This window comes from Trichechus manatus, unplaced genomic scaffold (genome assembly GCF_000243295.1).
Source record: "Trichechus manatus latirostris isolate Lorelei unplaced genomic scaffold, TriManLat1.0 scaffold00025, whole genome shotgun sequence".
Classification (NCBI taxonomy): Eukaryota; Metazoa; Chordata; class Mammalia; order Sirenia; family Trichechidae; genus Trichechus; species Trichechus manatus.
In genome coordinates this window covers 15,037,173-15,059,769 of record NW_004443961.1, presented here as the reverse complement: position 1 = coordinate 15,059,769, position 22,597 = coordinate 15,037,173, and the positions used below count along the sequence as shown (strand labels likewise).

The following is a 22,597-nucleotide window of genomic DNA, read 5'->3' as shown; positions in this document are numbered from 1 at the left end:
AAAAAAGGCTTAGTTTTTAACAAATAAATTTCAAGAAATTAAAAAAAAAAAAAAAAAATGAACACGAAAAGGTAGCAGGAGGGAGGAACCAATAGATTTTTTTTTTAATTAGTAGTAAATTTTAAAACTTTATGATAAATGAGAATCCATAGCCTACTTTTTGGGAAGCCTCTGAAATTGAGGTACAACTATAAATTAAGAAAGGGAGAAACTTGGTAAATAAAAATAAGACAGAAAATCCAAAAAGAAGAGGGCAAGAAGAGTGACTGGCAATTAGCACAAAGTAAAGTAAGGTATATTCTCACTATCAGCTATCTTTAACATATTCTGAATAAATGAAGCAAAATAGAAAAGAACTTGTATTTTGACCAAATTTTAACCAAAGTAGAGATGCCTAAAACAAAATATTCTGACATTTACCAGCATTGCTTGTATTAAGAAAAGTCAGTAAACAACATGCGTTGGCATATACTCATGATCCCATTACAGAATGCCAAGCACTCTCAGTGAAGCCACTCCCTTGGATTTCAAAAACTGAAGCTATGGGCACAATGAAGTAGGGCACGTCTGGTTTGCAAACCTCAGAGAACTGGAAGGTAAAGGAAGCAAAAGAAGAAACAGGCAAATGACACCAACAGAGACAAGTGTGCTGCTCCTACACTCAGCTTCTCAGTAACCGTGGATCTCTAGTCAGAAAGTACCAGCCATGAGGATCACAAAACCATAAAATTCTCAGGAGGACACTAGGTCAGGCAATAGTCATTTATGAATGAGGTACAAGAGGAGGCAGCAGAGAGTAAGTCCAATTTAGTTGTCCTGATGTTCCTAAAGATCAGTCCCTGAGGCTGTCCAATTCCTGGGTGACCTATATATGCCTAATGGCATCAAATGACATCACTCTCTCCTAAGATCCTTCAGCCTCTCCAGATTTTACACACATACACACATACACACACACACACACATACACACACACACACACACACACATATATATATCCCCACTGCTGTCAAGTTGATTTCAGCTAACAGCAACACTATAGGACAGAGTGGAACTGCCCCCACAGGGTTTTCAAGGCTGTAATCTTTACAGGAGCAGATCACCAGGTCTTTCTCCTACAGAGTGGCTGGTAGGTTTGAACCACTGACCTTTCGGTTAGCAGCCAAGCGCTTAGCCACTGCACCACCAGGGACATAGATATAGATGTAGATATACAGATGTAGCTGTAGATATACACACACACAAATTATTTCCTCAAGGAAAGGCTGAAGGTTGGAGGACTCTGTCTCATTCAACATGAAAGTCAACCACCCTGAGGAAGATCCAAGAGTGAGCCACGAGAAAAACTTTATTTCATGAACCTATGAAGGAAAAGTCACATTCCAGATGTTTGCTAACACCCTCAGGTAGAGAGGAAACTGTATTAAAAGAAATGCGTGAGGCAGAAAGGCTACATGGCTTCAAAGTGGGAAAGGTTTTACACACACATACCCTACTATAAGAATTTCCACCAGAAAAGAAACGAGATATGAGCAGCTGAAGTACTTCAATTTTAACGGAAAGAAGAGAGCAGAAAAAGCAAATAAATGTCCCTGATTAAGTAAATCATGGTTGTCTTATCTAATGATAGTAGGCAATGAAGGTGACATTTCTATGAGCCATGTACAACTGTACATCTTTTCCACTGAAGGTCAGTCTTCCTGGTGACACCCTTATGGATTCATACCCAAAAAGCTGCTATAATTTGGAAAGGACTTTGTGACTATCTTCAAAATCTCAAAAATTAAAATGTAAAACAGACCCTTAACTTGATATTAATTTATTCATGCTTTTATTCATTCATTCAACAACTATTTATTGAGTGCCAACTTTGTGCCAAGCACTGTTCTAGGTGCTTAAAATATACTAGTAAATAAAAGAGACAAAGAGCCTCACCCTTATGAAGCTCAGATGTAATAACAAATACACTAGATAGTATGTTAGAAATGTTAGACAGCAGTAAATGCTATGAAAAAATAAAAAGTAGATAGTAAAGCTATGGTAGTGGACAGTGGATAAGCTTTATGGCAAAGGTTAGCTTAGAGTATAGACTTGAGGAACATAAAAAGATAGCCATACAGCTATATGGAGATAATAATTAAAGACATTATTAAGGAATGGCCAGCACATAGGGCCCCAAGGCAAAAGTATGCCTGGTGTGTTTGAGAAGCAGCAGGAAAGTCTTGAAAAAGTTAAATACAGAATTACCATATGACCCAGAAATTCTATTCAGAGGTATATGTCAAAAAAAAAAAAAAAAAAAAACTGAAAGCAGGGACTCAAACAGATATTTGTACACTACTGTTCCCTGCAGCATTATTTACAATAGCCAAAAGGTAGAAACAACCTAAATGTCTATCAACACATGAATGGATAAACAAAATGTGTTATATATGTACAAGGGAATATTATTTCACCATCACCATAAAAAGAAAATGAAGTTCTAATACAAGCTATGACATGGACGAACCTTGAAAACATTATGCTTAGTGAAATAAGCCAGCCACAAAGGACAAATACCACATGAGCCCATTTAGATGAAAAGTCTAGAACAGGTAAATGCATAGAGACAGGCAGCTGATTATTGGTTACCACAGGCTAAGCAGAGGGAGAAATGGGGATTTACTGCTGAAAGAGTACAGAGTTTCTGTTTGGAGTGATGAAAAAGTTTTGGAAACAGTGGTGATAGCTGCACAAAATTGTCAGTGTGATTCATGCCACTGGGTTGAATACTTGAAAATGGTTAAAATGGTAAATTCATGCTTGCATATTTTACCACAATTAAAAAAAAAGAAAGAAAGGAACAGCAGAGGCCAGAGACAGATGGAGGAAGGACAGCAGGAGAAAGTGAGGTCAAAGGGGTAATGAGGATAAAAGCAGATTACACAGAGTCTTGCAAACCTCTGTTCACTTTGGCTTCTACTCTGAGTGAAACACAGAGCACAAGCAAGGTTTAGAGCAAAGGAATGAAGAGCTCATACTTAGGTTTTTAAATGATCGCTCTGTGGTTATAGAGAAAACAGATTACAGGGAGCAAGGGTGGTAGCAGGGAGACCAGGTAGTAAGAGGAGGATGAGGTGTTGGCAGCAATAGAAAACAAGGTGTAAAAGGTCACACTGATCACAGGTGAGGAAAAAAAGTTAAATCCTCTAAATAAATAAATTCCTGAGTGTCTTGGACTAACTGTGTCTTATCTGTTACACGAAGATAAGCTGATGGGTTACACTTGTTTCAGAAAGATTTCTTAATGTAGAAGACCACAAAATTCAAAAAAGACAAGAAACAGAACACTTGGGAACTACTGTCAACTCAGGACTAACATTAAGTCAAATAAAATAATTTTTATTCCTACCAATTTAAAGAATAAGTCAAAAAAGCAACTTTGTAACTGTCCCTCTCAATGTCTACATTGGTTAACTTCCCTGAAATGGGGGGTAGGTACAGAGTACGTATTAGACCAAAGGATATATGCTGTTGTTGTTAGGCACCATCGAGTCCATTCTGACTCCTAGCAACCCAATGTACAACAGACTGAAACACTGCCCAGTCCTGTGCCATCCTCACAATCATTGCAGCTGCTGTGTCAATCCATCTCATCTAGGGTTTTCCTCTCTTTCACTGACCCTCTACCAAGCATGATGTCCTTCTCCAGGGACTGGTCCCTCCTGATAACATGTCCGAAATACATGAGACGAAGTCTCATCATGCTCACTTCTAAGGAGCATTCCAGCTGTACTTCTTCCAAGACAGATTTGTTTGTTCTTCTGGCAATCCATGGTATATTCGATATTCTTTGACAACATCATAATTCAAAGGCATCAATTCTTCTTCAGTCTTGCTTATTCACTGTCAATCTTTCACATGCCTATGAGGCAACTGAAAATACCATGGCTTGGGTCAGGTGTACCTTAGTCCTCAAAGTAACATATTTTCTTTTAACACTTAAAAAGAGGTCTTTTGCAGCAGATTTGCCCAATGCAATGAAGGGTATATAGATGTAATAAAAGAGAGTAAAACACTACTGCCTGCTTTCCATAACTGCAAAACAAAGGATTTCTCTGGAAAACCCTTCCCAAGAGAACTGAATTAATTTAACAAATTCTGAAGATGTGCTATCTTCATAGAGTAAGAATATGTCCCCATCTGAAATACTTTCTCTAGGAAAGAATATATATATATATATATATATATATATATATATATATACTTTGAGATATATACATGTTTATATATCTCATACACACACACACATATATCCCTGAATTCGCCCAGGATAAGTTTTTAAATTACTTCATTTAGGAGATAAGAAAAACTTGGTCATCAACAAAAAAAAAAAAGAAAGACATACTCGGTCACCTTTTTTGGTGTAGTTGAAGCCAGGCCTGATGCAGGCAGTGATCTTGATTTGTCAGGTTCTTCCACAAAATATTGAGTTTATTAATTACTTTCCATTTGGTTAAGTAGCAAAAACCCAACCTGAGCTGGCATAAGCAGAAAGGGAGTCCATTATAGCAATGCTTGGTTGTTTCATGCAAGCCAAAAGCAGGAATGAAGTCAGGCCCCAAGCAGCTATGTGAATCAGTCAGGATACCAACAGGAAAATAGATGGCACACCCAGAAGAGTCCATCTGAAGAGATTTTAATGAAGGACTATTTAAGAGAACCAAAAAGATAACAATGAGGCACCCAAAACAAGCAAGAGTAGAAAACTAATACCATCCCCAAGCCTAAAGAGTGAAGTAGAGGGAACAGGGTCATCACAGCCCAATAAGATTCACAGCTATGGAAGAGGACCCACCTCGCAGGAGCTGCAGCTGTTGAGAAATGCAGCCATTGGCAAGAAATCACTGGGGCAGGAGGGAACCAGAGGGCAAGGGAGCCCAAACCATGCAGTCCACAGAGGTCGGCATCCTAAGGCACAGAGCAAAACAGAGACCAGAGGAGAATGGATCCAGGGGGCAAGAGGGAATAACCAGTCCAAATGGAAACAACCACACTAGAATAGCCCAGCAAAGCACTAACTGAGCACACAGTCCCTTTTCTAGGAACACAATCCTTGTAATATATAGGAAACCAGGACACTAAAAAAGACTGGTTACTAAAGAGTGAGAACGAAAAGAAAAACTTTAATAGAAAACCATCCCTTTTTCAAAGACTTAATAATAACTTGTGAGTTGCTTTGTTATCAACTATTTCATTTTAAAACTCAAAGGAGACAAAACCTCATTATTCTTACATTTTTAATCCAACTCTGAAAGAAATAATATTGAGACATAAGATATGCTATGAAAATAGTTATTTTTAAAGGTCCTATCACCATAAAACAATGATATAGCTCAATAATAAAACAGTACTGTTGGGAAAAAAAAAAAAAGTTATCCTCCAAAGCTTTATCAAATAAAACAACATTTTTTTGTCACTTTTATTCATTTTGATTTGTCCACAGTAACAAACCATGAAACACTAACACTTTCTGGAAAAGTTTAAATAAAAACAAAGTCACAGATTAATTTTACAAAATTACAGCAAAAAAAAAAAAAAAGAAGAAGGATAAAAGCAGACTACGAAATATAGGCAGTAGCAAAGCACACTAAATTTTCAATAGTTCACCAACTGAGAGATCTGCAGACCCTGAACATAAAATATAGACCTTAATTACATCCTCTTGCTTTTTGTGGACAACAAACTTTCCTGAACTTAAGAGTTTCCTATGGAACTCATTTGCCAAATTATTGTTTGATTCCTTTAAAAAGTAAACAGTCCTGCAGCTGAAAGTTAAAGTGTAAGAAATTTAATTTTACATGCCTTTTGAAGAATATAATTGAGTCAGAGGACAACTAAATAATTTGAAATGACAGTATGGCAAAAGAAAACTGAGGGAGAAAAGCAAAAGTAAGTCAAAGCTACTGTAACATACATAATGGCATAAACATGAAAAATTAAGAAAGTAGTAATCATGGATCACATTTATTACCAACTAATGCTTTGCTAGTTCCCAAAATATGCCTACCTAATATACAATTTTTATAAGTCTTTATTATATTAAGAGGGTTAATACTAAAACCAAAATACTTCACCTAAGCCCTCTTATCTAGAGAGTATATGCATATGGTTATAAGAAATGGCAGTGAAAGCAACAGTATAGACTATGCACTATGTTACAGCCTGTGTCCTATATAACCTTTTGAATGCATGACCTTTAAGTTGCTGAAGGTTGCCTCAGAATTTGGCTCAGTTTGATCGAAACATCTGTTCCCCTTGCAGGTATACTGTAAGGACTTTTTTCTCAGTTGGATTCAGAGCACAGCAAGTGAGCCCTTGTCTGTCCAATCATACAGACCCCAACCCTTGTAAATCAAGTTCTGGGAGGACAACAGCAGGTCCACATTCCATCACCCTTTCTCAGCCAGCCAGGCCAACTGACTGCTGTGAGAACTGCTCTTATCATGTCATCAAATCAAAGCATGTTGAGAAGAGGGACTATAAGAGACATCTGCAGAATTCCCCAAATGTAGTGACTTTGGAACATTAACAGATGCATCTGTCATTTTATACCTTCAACTAACCTGATGTCCACTGGCCCAACGCAGAAAAGCTGTCCAAGATCGATTCCAATTCTTTCACATTATTTTCACATGTCTCTACTAGGAAGGCCTGGTGCTTCTTACCCTTTTTAATTAAGAAAAAAAAAATGTACATAATAAGGTCAGGTATTATAAGAGCTACAGATTTTTTGTGTGGACATATACAGCACAATTAAGTACAAACAAGCTAATAATTACTCTATTCAAATCTAACATTGATAAATATTTTTTCTGTCTTAATCACACCTTTTACTTGGCTTAATGTAACACTGTACAAAGTCTCATTAGCAATTTATTGAGGGCTTACCTAGTGCCTGGCATTATTTGACGTATTTTATATACAGTAATTCTTTTTATCCTCACAACAACCCTGTGGGGGAAGGGCTATTATTATTATCCTCATTTTATAGATAAGAAAATAGACACAAGAAGAATTAAACAACACATTAAAAGATAATGCTTTTAGTTGTGCGGCAAATTATCAGATGGCAGTCAAAAGTGAAGGCAGTAGGACCAATTAGAAGGTAATGCAGCAGTCTACTCAACAGGTGATTATATTAGCAGAGAAAAAGGAAAAAAATGGATGCACTGAAAAGACACCTAGAAAGTAGAATGGCCAGACCTTGGCAATGTTGCATTGGGTTAGACTACATGGGTTGGGTTGGGTTGGGTTGGGTTGGGTTGGGTTGGGTTGGGTGGGACTGGATTGAATTGGATTGAAATGGAATGGGCTGGATTAGATTGGACCGGATTGAATGGTGTTAGGGGAAATGATCAGATAAAGGGAGGAGTCAAGACTGATCCAGAGGTTTCAGGCTAGAAGTACTGGGTGGATTTCGGTAGTTGAATGAAAACAACTGAGGTAGAGAAGGTCTTGTTTTGGTTGTTTTTATTTACTTACTTGCTTGTTTGCTTTTCGCAGGGGCCATGAAACATGAATTCTATTTTGATCATATTCCATTAGAGATACTTACAAGACATTCCCAGAACTAGCACAATGACAGGTAGAAAACAGGCCCTCAAAAGATATCTTTGTATGAACAAACAACAAATAAAGAAGATAAATATAGGATGTACACTTGGAGCCAGCTTAATATAAAGATCAATTAAATTCTTATTTCAACAATAATTCTTCTCTTTCAATACAGGATACAATCCTGACTAAATTATGAACTGGTACATGGGATTGGACCTGTTCATTATACCATGTGATCTATGGTTTTACTAATTCACTCCTCCCATTAACTAATAGTCAGGTTAGCCTGTAAGTATATAAACATGGGCACACTGGTTCAGCCCTGTACCTAAATCATCCCTGTCATTCCAAAAATCCCATTCTTCCAAATCTAAGCAAACAATGAAATATCTGTATTTGGATTTGGGGTCAGAGAGACAGCCAGTCACTATTTGCCAGGAGAATAAAACAGACTAAATAGGATCTGTAACAGGATATCGTGTTTTCAATCGTAACTTACATGATCTAGTCTAAACCATACTGTCAGAAGACATTTTGGTTCTAGAGTTCCTAAGGTCCAGTGTAAATAATACTAAATGGTTCTTTGGAAACTCAACCAGCTAAACAGTATTAAAACTACCATTGGACTCCTTACCGAACCAACAGAGTGCCTAATTATCTGCTCTAATCCTGAATCAATTACACAGGGGGGAAGCATTGCTAGTTGTTTCCCAAGGTTTCCAAATATATAAGAGGATTCTGAAAGGAGTTCTCTAAACGAACTCTTCACTCGTCATCCCCTTCTCTCAATTAAAAGAGACCTACCCTCCTGCTCCTCCTAGAGAGCAGGTACTTAGGACTATAGGAGGCCTCATACAACGGCTGTAAACCAAGTGAATCATCAAAAGACGCCAAGAATGTACTGCCTAATGAGTTGGCATCAACATTTAAATAGCAAGGCATGCTTAATCTTACCTTTTAAAAAATTATTTATCAATCATAAGCTTTGGTAAGGAGTGTACAAAGGGATCAAATTTTAATATAAAATCAAATCTAATGTCATATCAGTCAGAGAACATTGGCTAGTATAAAATTTTTTAAAAGAACAAAGAAGTAGTTTGATCATTGTCAAGGCTTTAAAAAAGGTACTATTATGTTTATAATTAGTAGCAGTATAATTTTCAGGTCATTCTACAGAGATAAAACCCGTTCCAAACCCGTTGCTGTCAAGTCGATTCCAAATCATAGCAACCCTAAGGGACAAAGTAGAACTGCCCCAGAGATAACTGGCTAATATTCTTAAACTATAGCCAATGGAAATTTTACTTATATTTAATAATTAATTTTATAAACAAGCTATGACCAGAAAAATTGTCCTTGTTTTACAGTTGATTTTTTTTCCTTAATAAATTGGATTACTGTTACAAATCAAGCTTTCACTCTTCATTGGTATAGAAAAAGTATTTGGGGTTTGTTTTTTAAGTGCTGGATTGTGCTTATATTTAAATTTTGTTTCTAAAGCTAGTATTCTAATAGCCTTTTCATACATAAGGGATTCTCAAATAAAGACAGAATCTATCATTAGTGCTGTTGTTCCACCTCCTACTTCGTTGTGTAGTGCCTGGGGTCTTAAGAGCTTGCAAGCAGCCATTCAAGGAACAATTGGTCTCTATTCATGGGGAGCAACAGAGGAATGAGAGTCAGGAATAGGAGGAGGATATGGAATATGTGACTAATTGCCTCCTTTTCCATGAGACCAGAAGAACTGGATGGTACCTGGCTATCATTACTGAACATTTTGATTAAAGGGTCTATAGAAAAATCTGATCAAAAGGGGGAAAATGCAAGACAGAATTTCAAATTCACATGGACTCCAGACTTCCTGGAGCCATGAAGGTTAGAACAACAGCTGAAACTACTGCCCTGAGATAATCTTTAAAGCTTAAACCAAAAATATCCCCTGAAGTCTTCTTAAAACCAAACAACAGTTTAGCTTAACTAGTAAAAAAAAATGTCTGCCTTGAGCATTATATGGAATAAAACTGATAACAGTGACTCGAAAGATTAGACAGGAACCTTAGCGGGCAGTGAATTTATGTAAACAGGGGAGGAACAACTCAGGAAAGGATGGTGAGAATGGTTGCACAGCTTGAAGAATGTAATCAATGTCACTAAATGGCACATGTAGAAACTGTTGAATTGTGTATGTTTTGCTGTGCATATTCTCAACAACAACAAACTAATTTTTTTAAAGACAGACTCTATCAGCTAAATAAACAAAACCATTATGCTGAAAAAAAAATGCTAACCAAAGATAAAGTATTAAGTTTCTAATTTCTGATTAACATCTTTTATCATGTGACATAAATAGTAAGTTTAGGTTGAATGTTAAATCGTTAACTCAACAAATTCTGTAATTCTAAATATCCCTAGAAGCTGAAAAAACAAAACTGCAGGATAAAAGGATTTATTTCTTTGCCTGGGACATAATTCACATAACAAGCTTGCTACCCTTGGAATAAAAGGCCCTTAATGCTATATCTATGTTAGCTAAACAGGTGATGGTTAGATGGACATTTACTGATCACCTACCATGAAACAAGGACTATTCTAGATGCCACGGATGCATCAGTATATACAGTGAGCTGAAAATATCAAAATTTTCAAACAAAGTTTAGAAAAATTTATGACTGATAGACCTTAATGTATTATTAAAGAGGAGTCAGGGGTGGGTATAAAATATCTTTAGCCAAAAAGAACTATAAGATGGCAAAGAACTACCTTATATTTCCACAAAATGCACACTGGCATACTGTATCTCACATACAGAATGAATTTCTGGTTTAATCTAACATGTAATTCTTTTGTTTCTTGGATAATTATCTTATCCTTCTTTGTGCCTCCAAAAACTCATCCCTTACTTTTTTGCTCACAAAGCATAAATGATATCACAAATGATAAGCAGGTAAACAAAAACTTCTAATGCAGGCTCTCAAAAAATAAAAATATATACAAACATTTATATCTAAAAATTGGCAAATGAGCCCTACTGATCTGCAATGGAAAGGTTGATTCAAGACATAAAAAGAAATTAAAGCAATTAAGGGATACTTTTAAAAAGGTTAAAAAAAAAGTGGGGAAAAATAGTTAAAAAATTAAATACCTTTATTTAGTCAGTAAGTTTTTTAACTAGCATTTTAAACATGGGATGAACTTTTGAAGCAGTGATACATGGCTGCTTATAATTTCTGAACACTTATGCACTCAAGTAAGCTTTTAAATTTTTAATTTAAATATATGTTAAGCCATTATGAAGGAATTCTCCTGAGTCAAAACCAGGGAGCATCAGAATCTATAATCAGCATCACATACTTCTGCCCCCACAGCTCACCTTTCCATCATGTGTTCCACCTAGTTACCATTACATACCCAGCACATTTCTAAGGACTTAAGGAGAGTTTGCTGAGCTGCACTAAATTTATTCGGTTAGCTTTCATACTTATCACCATCTGCAGCTTTTCCTTGATCATATCGATAGCTAATATCTCCTACTTCTTCATAAAACAGCTCACCACATCTTTCCCTTTTTGCTTGCCTATGCTGTTTCCACGGATGTGAGCATTCTATGATCCCAACTGATTATCTTATATGATGAAATGTTACCCTTCCTTATGTAGTTTTATAATTAGTTTACTTTTCAGTAAATGCTACCTTCCAGTCTGAATATGGGCTTTAACATATGAAGATCTCTCTCTTTCTCTTTGTCTTTCTCTCTGTCTGCCTTTCTGTTACACACACACACACACACACACACACAAACGTACCATTTTATTTTTTTCCAGGGCAAAAAATGAAGTTTGGATTTTCAAATTTTACTAATTTATATGGGAATAAATTTCAAAAAGCTGAATGAAAACTCTTTATACCCATATTATAAATTGCTTGCCATCTTTTTCACAAATGTTAGGAAAATACCCAACCAAAAATACCAACAGATTTTTTTTAATCTCAAGCTGCCTAGAATAACTTAGGAAGCCAATGTTATATAATGAACAGTTAAAAGCACATACACAAACACACACACATATACAATCAATACTATTTAATAGCATTAAATTTTAAGGGCCACTAAAAGTGACAGAAAATGGTGTTTACATTAGCAAATACAATGCTCATATATAAACACTATTCTGATTCTGGGTGAAAAACAAGAATCAAAAATTTTAGTAAGGACACAGAATAGAATATTTATTCGCCCATTAGTTTTCAAAACCTTCTACAAAATCAGAAACATGTCTTTCTAAAGCAAACCTATCATTTGAAGCAAAAATATTATCAGGAAACATTAACTTCACTATAAAGCACAGCAATCAAACATGGTCAAAAATCCTATCTAATGCTAGCGCTCATCATTCTTATATAATCAGTTAAGCCCCCAAAGTAAAGGGAAAAAATATACACTTGACCATTTTCAATCACAAGTTCTTTAGAGACTAAAACATTCTTTGAGCAAAACCTCATGAGAACTAGAATTCCCTTTTCAATATGTGGTCTCTCCTGGAGCTGTAACTAAATATTACTGAATGGCAGAAAAACAAATCTCAAGAAGTGATGAACTTAAAAATTTTTCATTGAAGAAGGCACAAAGCAAGTCCTAATAATACCAATCTGAAAATAACAGCTCCCCTGCTTCAGGAGAAGCAGATATAAAAACTCACAGTAATGTCTGAAAAGACCCACCTGGATCTGTTGAGTCTCTAACGGACTTTAATAAGCACGATCACTAAATGGCTTAAACCAGAAATTCATTTTTATTTAGTAGTTGATTAAGTCATTATTAAACTCATAGATCTAAAAATTAATAGTTTAATTCTTAATACCTTTTTAAGTGAAATTCAATAGTGTAGAACACAGAACATGAAATTAATTTTGTTAAATTCTTATTTGCCCCGTGTTGAAATTCTACTAATTATATGAAATTTAAAACAATAATAATATACTGTTTGTTCTACCAATCACATTTTTAAAATCCATACATTAAATAGGAGGTTATCTCATTAATATAAAAGTACAGTTAAAAGTCTTCTGGGTTTATATTTGTTAAATATCCACAAAAGACTCAACATGCCCAGTTTGGACTTCAAAATCACGTCCTATTCATATCTCTTGAAACTGGGGAGCTATCACTTTACAACTGGTTTATTAACACTTCATGTATCCTGGGCTACGTATCTCTAAGGTCCCTCCCAGATCTGAAAGGCTACGCTATACTAAATTATACAATTGCTATTTTTTAAGTTTCAAATATTCCTGAGGTCTCTGTATATTATTAATACCACCTTTATCTCACTAGTAAACATCTTGAGAAAAGCAGCTTTAATGTTCTCTTTCAAAGCAACAGAGAAAATAAAAGACCAAGACTTCAATAATGGCCATGAACATAACCTGAACTAGGAAACAAGCTGTTTTCTCAAAGGGAGAGAAAAATAACAAGTAGGTAACTTATGCTTCACATCTATATTCTATAAAATACTGAAACTATGTATTATGCTGAAAAGAAATATCACTCTGGGAAAGACACACTAGGGTACATGGCATCATGGGATATCATTAGAATAAAGTTTCATTTCCAAAAGCCGAAGGTAAAAGTTTCTTCTTAAGTCAGTTTCTCTTCAATCAACAATAATCATGACTTCAAACCACAAATAATAGGCAGACTTTAAGGATGCTTAAACTAGAAAAACTCCTTTTTTTATTGCTTTATAATCTTGAGTTGGTAGATATTTATTTACAGAGGAATTAAAAAAAAAACAAAAAACTTTTTTCTCCCAAGGGCAATTAATCTATTTTTTTAAAAATCAATAAAGGAATGTATACAAGAAAAAAATGTATTTAGGGAAATGACAGACTTAATTTTTTATAAAAATAAAAACATTGCACTTACTATTTAAATTATAGTATTTTCCTTAATCCAACAAATAATTGTTAAATTTCATATAATGATTAGGTAAGGAGATAGAGAGCAACACTTCTAATAAGCATAAAACAGAAAGGAAAAAGAAAAAACTAACAGAGAAGGAAAAAACAGAAGGAAAAGAAAAGAGAAAGATGGAAGAAAATAAGAAACAAAGCAAGGGTTTAAAAGATTTAAAAAAAAAATAGAGGAACATATTAAGAGCTAGATTGAACCACATAAATTGTAGCTTACTTAGGTTGCAACAAAAATAAGATTTCTGAGCACCCCATTAGCAATTTAGCAAGGAACTATTATTCACAGATCTGCAACTGCTTTTAGCAATCCATCAAGCTTTGAAGAAACAGTCTACAAGTTCAGCACCATGACCAAAACAATTGTGTTTTATAAGATGTCCGCAAAAGAGCCAACCAAGCAAACAAAGGTTGCCGGTGAGCAGCAACGTGCCTTATTTTAGATTATCCATCAAATTGTAAAATTTTTTTTTTAAAAAAAAGCTCTTGGTACCTAGTAAGTTTTTTCTCATAAAGCACCAATATTCTCTGTGGTAAATCAAGTTAGTCTCCTTTTATTTCCTATTTAGTCACTAGAGTGCTGTTGTTGTTGTCAGTTTCCATCAAGTTGATCTCAACTCATAGTGACCCATGTGACAGAGTAGAACTGTCCCATAAGGTTTTCTAGGCTGTCATCTTTATGGGAGCGGATCACCCGGTCTTTCTCCTGTGGAGGTGCTGGGTGGGTTCAAACCGCCAACCGTTCAGTTAGCAGCCAAGTGCTTAACTGTTGCACTACCAGGGTTCCCACACTGGAGTGCTAAAGGACAGAATTTGGAGAATTCATGCAATTTATGTTGGTGACAATGTTTAACTATCACACTCTTAGTTACAACTCTGGCTCACTTTCCAAACTGTTGAGTACAGTGTCTAATAAGCAAGCAAATCAAACCCAGGATTCAGCTCAATGATACTGACATGTTTTTCTCTACTACTGACTGACCCTGCTGAACTAACTCCTGCTGAACCAGGCATTAAGGAGTGGGACAGCCCATGAAATTGAAGGTAGCCCATAAAGGTAAACAGGCACCAGAGTATGCTACACAGAGAGCCTTGAACTTTCTAAGACCCCACATCCAAACTACCCAACTACAAATTCAAGCATAGAGCAAGTAATTATATCAATCCCTGAACGACAGCACACTGAATATCATGAGTTGACTGGAGACTTACACAATATTAGATAATCTGAAAACACTGAAAAGTTTAAATCTTACCCCCTAATTGCCTTTCTGCCTGGGCAGCGTGGATTTGGCCACCACTTCTTAGTATAACCCAGTGTCTACCTTTTTTGACAAGGAGAAACAATATTCCTTTTCCTCGATAACTGAAATCACTAAGAGTTATGGGGCATAACTGAAAGTGAAGTAGCCATGTCTCTGAGGAAGGTATGGATGTGGGGAGCAAGACAAAGAGGAAATAGAATATTACTCTAAACTTTATGCCCTCCCTGTTGGAGTTCCCAGCAAACTGCAGAGTAGGAGTATGCTGCATCAACCAAATAAATCCACTGAACATATGTTTATTGAGGCAAGCACTATAGTGAAATACGGGTATGTAAAATTGACACCTTTGAATTAACGTGTTGGTGAAGAATATCGAATATACCACTAATTGCCAAAAGAAAGAACAAATCTGTCTTGGAAGAAGTATAGCCAGAATGCTCCTTAGAAGCAAGGATGGCAATACTACATCTTACATACTTTGGACATGTTATCAGGAGGGATCAATCCCTGGAGAAGGACCTCATGCTTGGTAAAGTAGAGGGTCAGCGAAAAAGAGGAAGACCCTCAACGAGATGGACTGACATAGTGGCTGCAACAATGGGCTCAAGCATAACAATAATTGTGAGAATGGCACAGGACCAGGCAGAGTTTCGTTCTGTTGTACATAGGGTCACTATGAGTCGGTACAACAAAAACAACAAATGCATTTACAATCTATTATCTCTTGGGAGAGAACATATCAGATTTGGTAAGTGTTATGATGAAGACGCTAAACTAAATGTAAAGAAACACAGGACTAGGGAGGGGCAAAGTTCTGACTTGAGGTGGATGGGAGAGTAAGAAAAGATGGACTTATGAAAAGCTTCACAGATAGCAAGATATCAGAGATGGGACTTCCAGGATGCATAAGCATCTGCTAGTGGAAAAGAAGAGAAAGAGCATTTCAATTAATGTGGGCCAAAAAAATGAACAGCCTAAACAAAAGTAAGAAGATATAAGGATATATAATGTGCTTGGGAAGCTAGGAGTATTCTAATGGGGCTAAAGCCAAATGGAGGGCAATGGCAAAAGAAGTTGGAAAAGTAATGTGGAGATAAAAGAAAAAGGGCCTTAGATTTCATGACACGTAGGACTTTATTCTAAAAGTAACAAGACCATGATAATTTTTGAATAAAGGGAGGTTGACAAGATCAGATCAGTATTTTAGAAAGATAAATCTGGCAGTGGTATGAAAGCTAGATTACTGGGGAACAGAGAGACAGAGAGATCAGGTACAAAGTGATTAGAAGAGGGAGTCATTAGAATCTATCATTAGATCTACTGATTACGAATCCTGAGCTTCTCACCCCAGGTAATATTGTTTTATGTACTTGTAAAAAGAAAAGAAAAATTCCTGAACACATTTTAAAACATCCTATAATTTAGAGTTTTCACTAATTCAATTAGTTCCCCCAATCATTTCAAATCAGAGGCTTTATTATACACATATTTCTTAGTAATCAGCATCTCTAATTTTGAAATTTTTTATCAATATGTCACTAAAAATTATTTTCATACTACTCTCTCATGACCTTTAGCAAGGGAAGAACTTGCCTCACATCAAATTTGACTCAATACAGTAACTGCCGTAGGGTATTCTTTTTTATCCTTACCATTACCAGCTCTTCCTGTAATTCACTACAACTTTTTTCATTATACTCGAGTCTCTTTGAAAGGTCCATAATTACTTTCTTCTGCTCCTCAATCTCTTCATTTAGTTTCTTGTTTTTGGAGAAATACTCTCTTTCCAATCTGAAAAGTTAAAGTTTCAGAGCAGGTTTTTCAAATATATTTTTGTCAATTGCTATTATACACCTCTAACACAAGTGGCAGATGTACTATATATATCATGTTTTCATGCCAAGAGGCTTTTTTGTGCCAATAGGCCACCCTTACTTTTTTTCTAATAAGAAAGATCATACATTCTTGAATGAAAGACTTTAAGGGGATAATAGTTCCCCTTTTGATAGCAGGTATTTGTACCATGATCAAAGTTATAAGCAAAATAGATATGGTTATTATTGATTTTACAGTAAAATACTTACATATTTAGTTTTGCAAAGCTCTCTTGTGCATTATGCTTTTCTCGCTCATACGCACTTTCAACTTCTTTGAATTCATTTTTTATCATTTCCAAATCAGCAACAGCTTCTGCTTGGCTGGCCTTTTCTACTTGTAAAGCTCCTTCAAGGTCTCGAATCCGTAACTACCAGATGACAGTAGAGTAATTAAAGCAACCTAAGAAATACTAGCAACAATCTTAAATTGAGCAGAATACTTTCTCAACAGCAGATAATCATTCATCCAAACAATTCTTTTTTCTGCTTTGGTTTAAAAAAGGAAAATAAACAAAAGACAGTTTATTCCCTTTCTCAATATGTTTAATGGAAGGGAGGAAAAATGAAAGAATGAAGAGTTAGCTGTATTATGAAAAAAGATAGGCCGATACCACATAACCTATCCTACCAAAGTGCCCAGTTTTGACCTACTAATCCATTCAAACACTTCTTCTATAAAATATGATAAATTAAGTGGTTTTAGAAAAGTAGAGAAGTATTCTTCTCTTATGAGATCCATCATTACCGGAATATATTTGTAAATCTAAAAAAGCTAACAGATCTTTTTATTCTCAGAGATTTCTGACTGTAGAAAAGTGGAATTTTTATTATCAAAAAATACTATTTGACTGAAATAGTCAATATTTATGGGTGTACTGATATGATGTCTGGGATTTGCTACAAAACAATCGGGCGATAGGGGAGTGGTATAATATATAAAACAAGATTGACTGACCAGAGTTCTGTGCTGAAACTGGGTGATGGCTACATGAGGGGTTTAATTTACTGCTCTCTCTACTTTTGCATATGCTTGAAATTTTACATAATAAAACATTTTAAAAACTGGATTGTCTGTCCACCAACAGTTGAATGGATAAACTATATTCCCACAAAATAATAAGTAGCTATAAAAAAGCTATAAAACAATTTTTTAAAAAGTAGTTCTCTATGTAGTGCTATGTTGTTGCTGTTAGGTGCCGTTGAGTCGGTTCCAACTCAGCAACCATACGTACAACAGACCCAAACACTGTCCAATCCTGTGCCATCCTCAAAATTGTTGTTATGCTTGAGCCCATTGTTGCAGCCATTATGTCAATCCATCTCATTGAGGGTCTTCCTCTTTTTCGATGACCCTCTACTTTACCAAGCATGAGGTCCCTCTTCAGGGACTGATCCCTCCTGATAACATATGCAAAGTATGTGAGACACAGTTTTGCCATCCTTGCTTCAAAGGACCATTCTCAATGTTCCAAAACAGATTTGATCGTTCTTCTGGCAGTCCACGGTATATTCTTCGCCAATACCACAATTGAAAGGCATTAACTCTTCTTCGGTCTTCCTTATTCATTGTCTAGCTTTCACATGCATATGAGATGACTGAAAACACCATGGCTTGAGTCAGGCGCACCTTAGTCTTCAAGGTGACATCTTTGCTTTTTAACACTTTAAAGAGATCTTTTGCAGCAGACTTGTCCAATGCAATGTGTCATTTGAGTTCTCGACTGCTGCTTCCATGGATGTTGATTGTGGATCCAAGTAAAATGAAATCTTTGAAAACTTCAGTCTTTTCTCTGTTTATCATGATGTTGTTTATTGGTCCAGTTGTGAGGATTTTTGTTTTATGTTGAGGTGCAATCCATACTCAAGGCTGTGGTCTTTGATCTTCACCAGTAAGTGCTTCAAGTCCTCTTTACTCTCAGCAAGCAGGGTTATGTCATCTGCATAACACAGGTTGTTAATGAGTCTTCCTCCAATCCTGATGCCCTGTTCTTCACACAGACCAGCTTCTCGGATTATTTGTTCAGCATACAGATTGAGTAAGTATGGTGAAAGGATACAACCCTGATGCACACCTTTCCTGACTTGAAGCCACGCAGTCCCCCCGTGTTCTGTTTGAACAACTTCCTCTTGACCTATGTACAGGTTCCTCATGAGCACAATTAAATGTTCTGGAATTCTCATTGTTTGCAATGTTATCCATAATTTGTTATGATCCACACGGTTGAATGCCTCTGTATAGTCCATAAAACACAGGTAAACATCTTTCTGATATTCTCTGCTTTCAGCCAGGATCCATCTGACATCACCAGTGATATCCCTCCTTCCACATCCTTTTCTGAATCTGGGCTGAATTTCTGGCAGTTCCCTGTCAATATACTGCTGCAGCCACTTTTGAATGATCTTCAGCAAAATTTTACTTGTGTGTGATATTAATGATACTGTTCAATAATTTCTGCATTTGGTTGGATCACCTTTCTTGGGAACAGGCATAAATATGGATCTCTTCCAGTCTGTTTGCCAGGTAGCTGTCTTCCAAATTTCTTGGCATAGATGAGTGAGCACTTCCAGTGCTGAATCTCTTTCAGGGTCTTCCTCTTTTTTGCTGACCCTTTACCTTAACAAGCATGATGTCTCCACGGACTGGTCCCTCCTGATAACATGTCCAAAGTATGTGAGACAAGTCTCACCATCCTTGCTTCTAAGGAGCATTCTGGCTGTACTTCTTCCAAGACAGACTTGATCGTTCTTCTGGCAGTCCATGGTATATTCAATGTTCTTCATCAACACCATAATTCAAAGGCATCAATTCTTCTTCGGTCTCCCTTTTTCATTGCCCAGTTTTCACATGCATATGAGGCGATTGAAAACACCATGGCTTAACTCAGGCACACCTTAATCCTTAAAGTGACATCTTTGCTTTTGAACACTTTAAAGAGATCTTTTACAGAAGATTTGCCCAATGCAATACATTGTTTGATTTCTTGCCTGCTGCTTCCATGGGTGTTGACTGTGGATCCAAGTAAAATGAAATCCTTGACAGCTTCAATCTCTTCTCCGTTTATCATGATGTTGATTATTGGTTGGTCCAGTTATGAAGAATAGATATGTAGATACAACTCAATTTAAATTTTCAAATTGTAGCCTTTTAAGTTCTGTTTATCTTTTTTATTTTTGTCTAAATGCACTGTTAACAAGTCAAATAAGAAATCTAGGAAACATTTTCTTCTGACTACATTGCTATCTTCTTTCTCTTTCAGAAAATAAGCACACTCATTCACAAATGGTAAACCAATCCAATTGAAAGAAAATTAAGACTTCAAATTAACAATTTTGAGTCAAATCTTTTGCTTTTGATTCTACTTTCTTATTTTTATGCCACAGCATCCAAACAAATTTGATAATACGATTACTTCAAACATATATTTAACAATAGTTTATGACAACACAGTGATAAATTAAAACTACTTAACAGTCTTATTTGCTTTTAAGTCGTCTGAAACTTTACTAGAGGCACCTCACTGGAAATACTTGCCAATATCCACAGGTTTATGGTTCAAGTATAAACCTGCGCTTTTTTTCCAAGTCAGAGCACTAAGTTGGATATCAAATATTAATTTTAAATTATATGAGTAGCTAGTATATATTTAATAATTTTACATATAGACTCAACCCACAGGCAGTAGTTTGTTGTCCCCTTGTTAGAATGCTATACCCTCGCTTCTCTTAGAAATTCCTCCTCATTCTTCAACACCTAGCAAAAAAGATACTTTCCTTAGAATGCTTTCCTTTAATTTTCCCTCCTGTATTTAATTCTTTTCTTTATTATGCTGCCATAGTTTTTTTAGAGTTTTGTGTTTCTACCTATACTTCTGTATCTATCAATCACTCAATACAGATTGATATAGACATGCATACACATATGGATATATAGATTTCTGATGACAGATACAAATTCCAAAGGGGAATTAATTTGCCTTTATATTTCAACTCTCAATATAGTGATGGGGTATGCACAGGATATGCACTCAATAAATGAAGGTGCATTTTTAAATGTTCACAAAAGAAATTCATCCCATGGCTGCTGATAAAAAGAACACTCAAATCAGCAAACTTTTTATGTAAAGGGCCAGATAGTAAATATTTTAAGCTTCACAGGCCATAATGTCTCTGTCACAGCTACTCCACTCGGCCACTGTAGCACAAACACAGCCACAGACTAAATGAAACTTTACAAGAACAGGCGGTAGGTGGGATTTGGCCCATGAGCAATAGTGTCTCAATCCCTCCTCTAATGTACTAAACACTGTGTTCAACTATATTCTCATAGTATATACAACGAGTGTCATATATTACTCATTTTCATTGCATACTTTAGATCTCTGAACATAATGCTTTTTTTCCAAGATGTTGTAACACAACTTAAGAAAATCCATTACAAAAATCATTTACATTTTACCTGGATAATTTCAGAGTTAAACTTTGATTCCAAATGTGCTGCTCTTTCTGCTTCAATGTTTTCTTCTAATTTCCTCACTCTTAGAGTAGTTGCCTGAAAAACAAATTAAATACATTGGTATTTAAAATGGATATGGATTAGTACATTTCAGAATTGTAATTAACATTTTAAATTACTCTAACCACTTTTTTTTTTTTTATACTTTGTAGGAATGCAGTGTAGAAATAATGCTCAAGATGAATGCTCCAGAACTTGTTTTTAAGCTTTACTGTAGTATAATTTACGTGTAATAAACTACACATATTTAAAGTATACAATTTGATAAGTTTTGACATATATATACATCTATGAAACTACTGCCACAATCAAGACAGTGAACATTTCCATCATCTCAAAAAGTTTCCTCATGTCCCTTGGTAATCCCTTCCTCCAGCCCCTCATTATCTCATCCCCAACCCCAAGTAACCACTGATCTACTTTTTGTTACCATAGATTAGTTTGTATTTTCAGGTATTTCATATAAATTGAATTATACTGTATGTCCTCTCTTATGTCTGGCTTCTTTCACCCACCATAATTATTTTAAGATTCATCCATGTGGCTGCATCTATCAATAGTTCATTCTTTCTCATTGTTAAATGGTGTTCCCCTGTACAAATATACCACAACCAGTACATATATCCACCTGTTGATGGACATTTGAGTTGTTTCTAGTTTAGGCTATTACCAATAAAGCTGTTATGAGTATTTGTACACAAGTCTTTGTGTGGACATACAATTTAATTTCTCTTGGGTAAAAAGCAAAAGGTGGAATGACTGGGTCAACTGGTTTAACATTTTAAGAAACTGCCTAATTGTTTTCCAAAGTGGCTATATCAATTTACATTTCTAATAGCAAAGTATGAAAGTTCCAGTGTTTCCAAATACTCACCAACACGTAGCATGGCCAATTTTTTTTTAAGTTTTAGACATTCAAATAGGCATGTAGTGGTATCTCGATTTAGTTTTAATTTGTATTTCCTAGTGACTAATGACATTGACCACCTTTTCATGTGCTCATTTGCCATCTGAATACCTTCTCTAGGAAAGTATCTGCTCAAATCTTTTCCCCATTTTTTAATCAGTTTGTTATTATTGCATTTTGGGAGTTTGTTATATATAATTTGGATACAATCTCTTAGTTGGATACGTTATTTACAAATATTTTCTCCCATTCTACAACATTGTCTTCTCCTTCTCTTAACAGTATTTCACAAAGCAAAAGTTTTTCATTTTCATGAAATCTAATTTTTCAGGCAGGAGGGTATATCCGATCCCTGTTATTCCATCTTGGCCAGAAGTTGAGAGCTTTATTTTTGAATGTCATCTTTGTTGAGAAAATGTCAGTCTGGGGAGCACTGGATTTCTAGTCCCAAAGAGGAAAGCAGTCATGA

At 35.7% G+C, this 22,597-nt stretch overlaps 1 protein-coding gene across 9 annotated transcripts in view; it reads right to left on the bottom strand.

Annotated features, from left to right (window-relative positions):
- CCDC171 (coiled-coil domain containing 171) overlaps window positions 1-22,597 on the bottom strand; it is a 299,366-nt gene that overhangs the window by 205,727 nt on the left and 71,042 nt on the right. For all 9 annotated transcript variants that reach the window (XR_002823592.1, XM_023728627.1, XM_023728629.1 and 6 more), the window contains 4 exons: window positions 21,165-21,257; window positions 16,916-17,076; window positions 16,484-16,622; window positions 6,606-6,708 (listed from right to left, as the gene is read on the bottom strand). Coding sequence is in view for 8 of the 9 variants with exons in the window: in XM_023728627.1 (XP_023584395.1) it covers window positions 6,606-6,708; window positions 16,484-16,622; window positions 16,916-17,076; window positions 21,165-21,257 (496 nt within the window). In the remaining variant the exon portion in view is untranslated. The remainder of the gene's footprint in view (window positions 1-6,605; window positions 6,709-16,483; window positions 16,623-16,915; window positions 17,077-21,164; window positions 21,258-22,597) is intronic.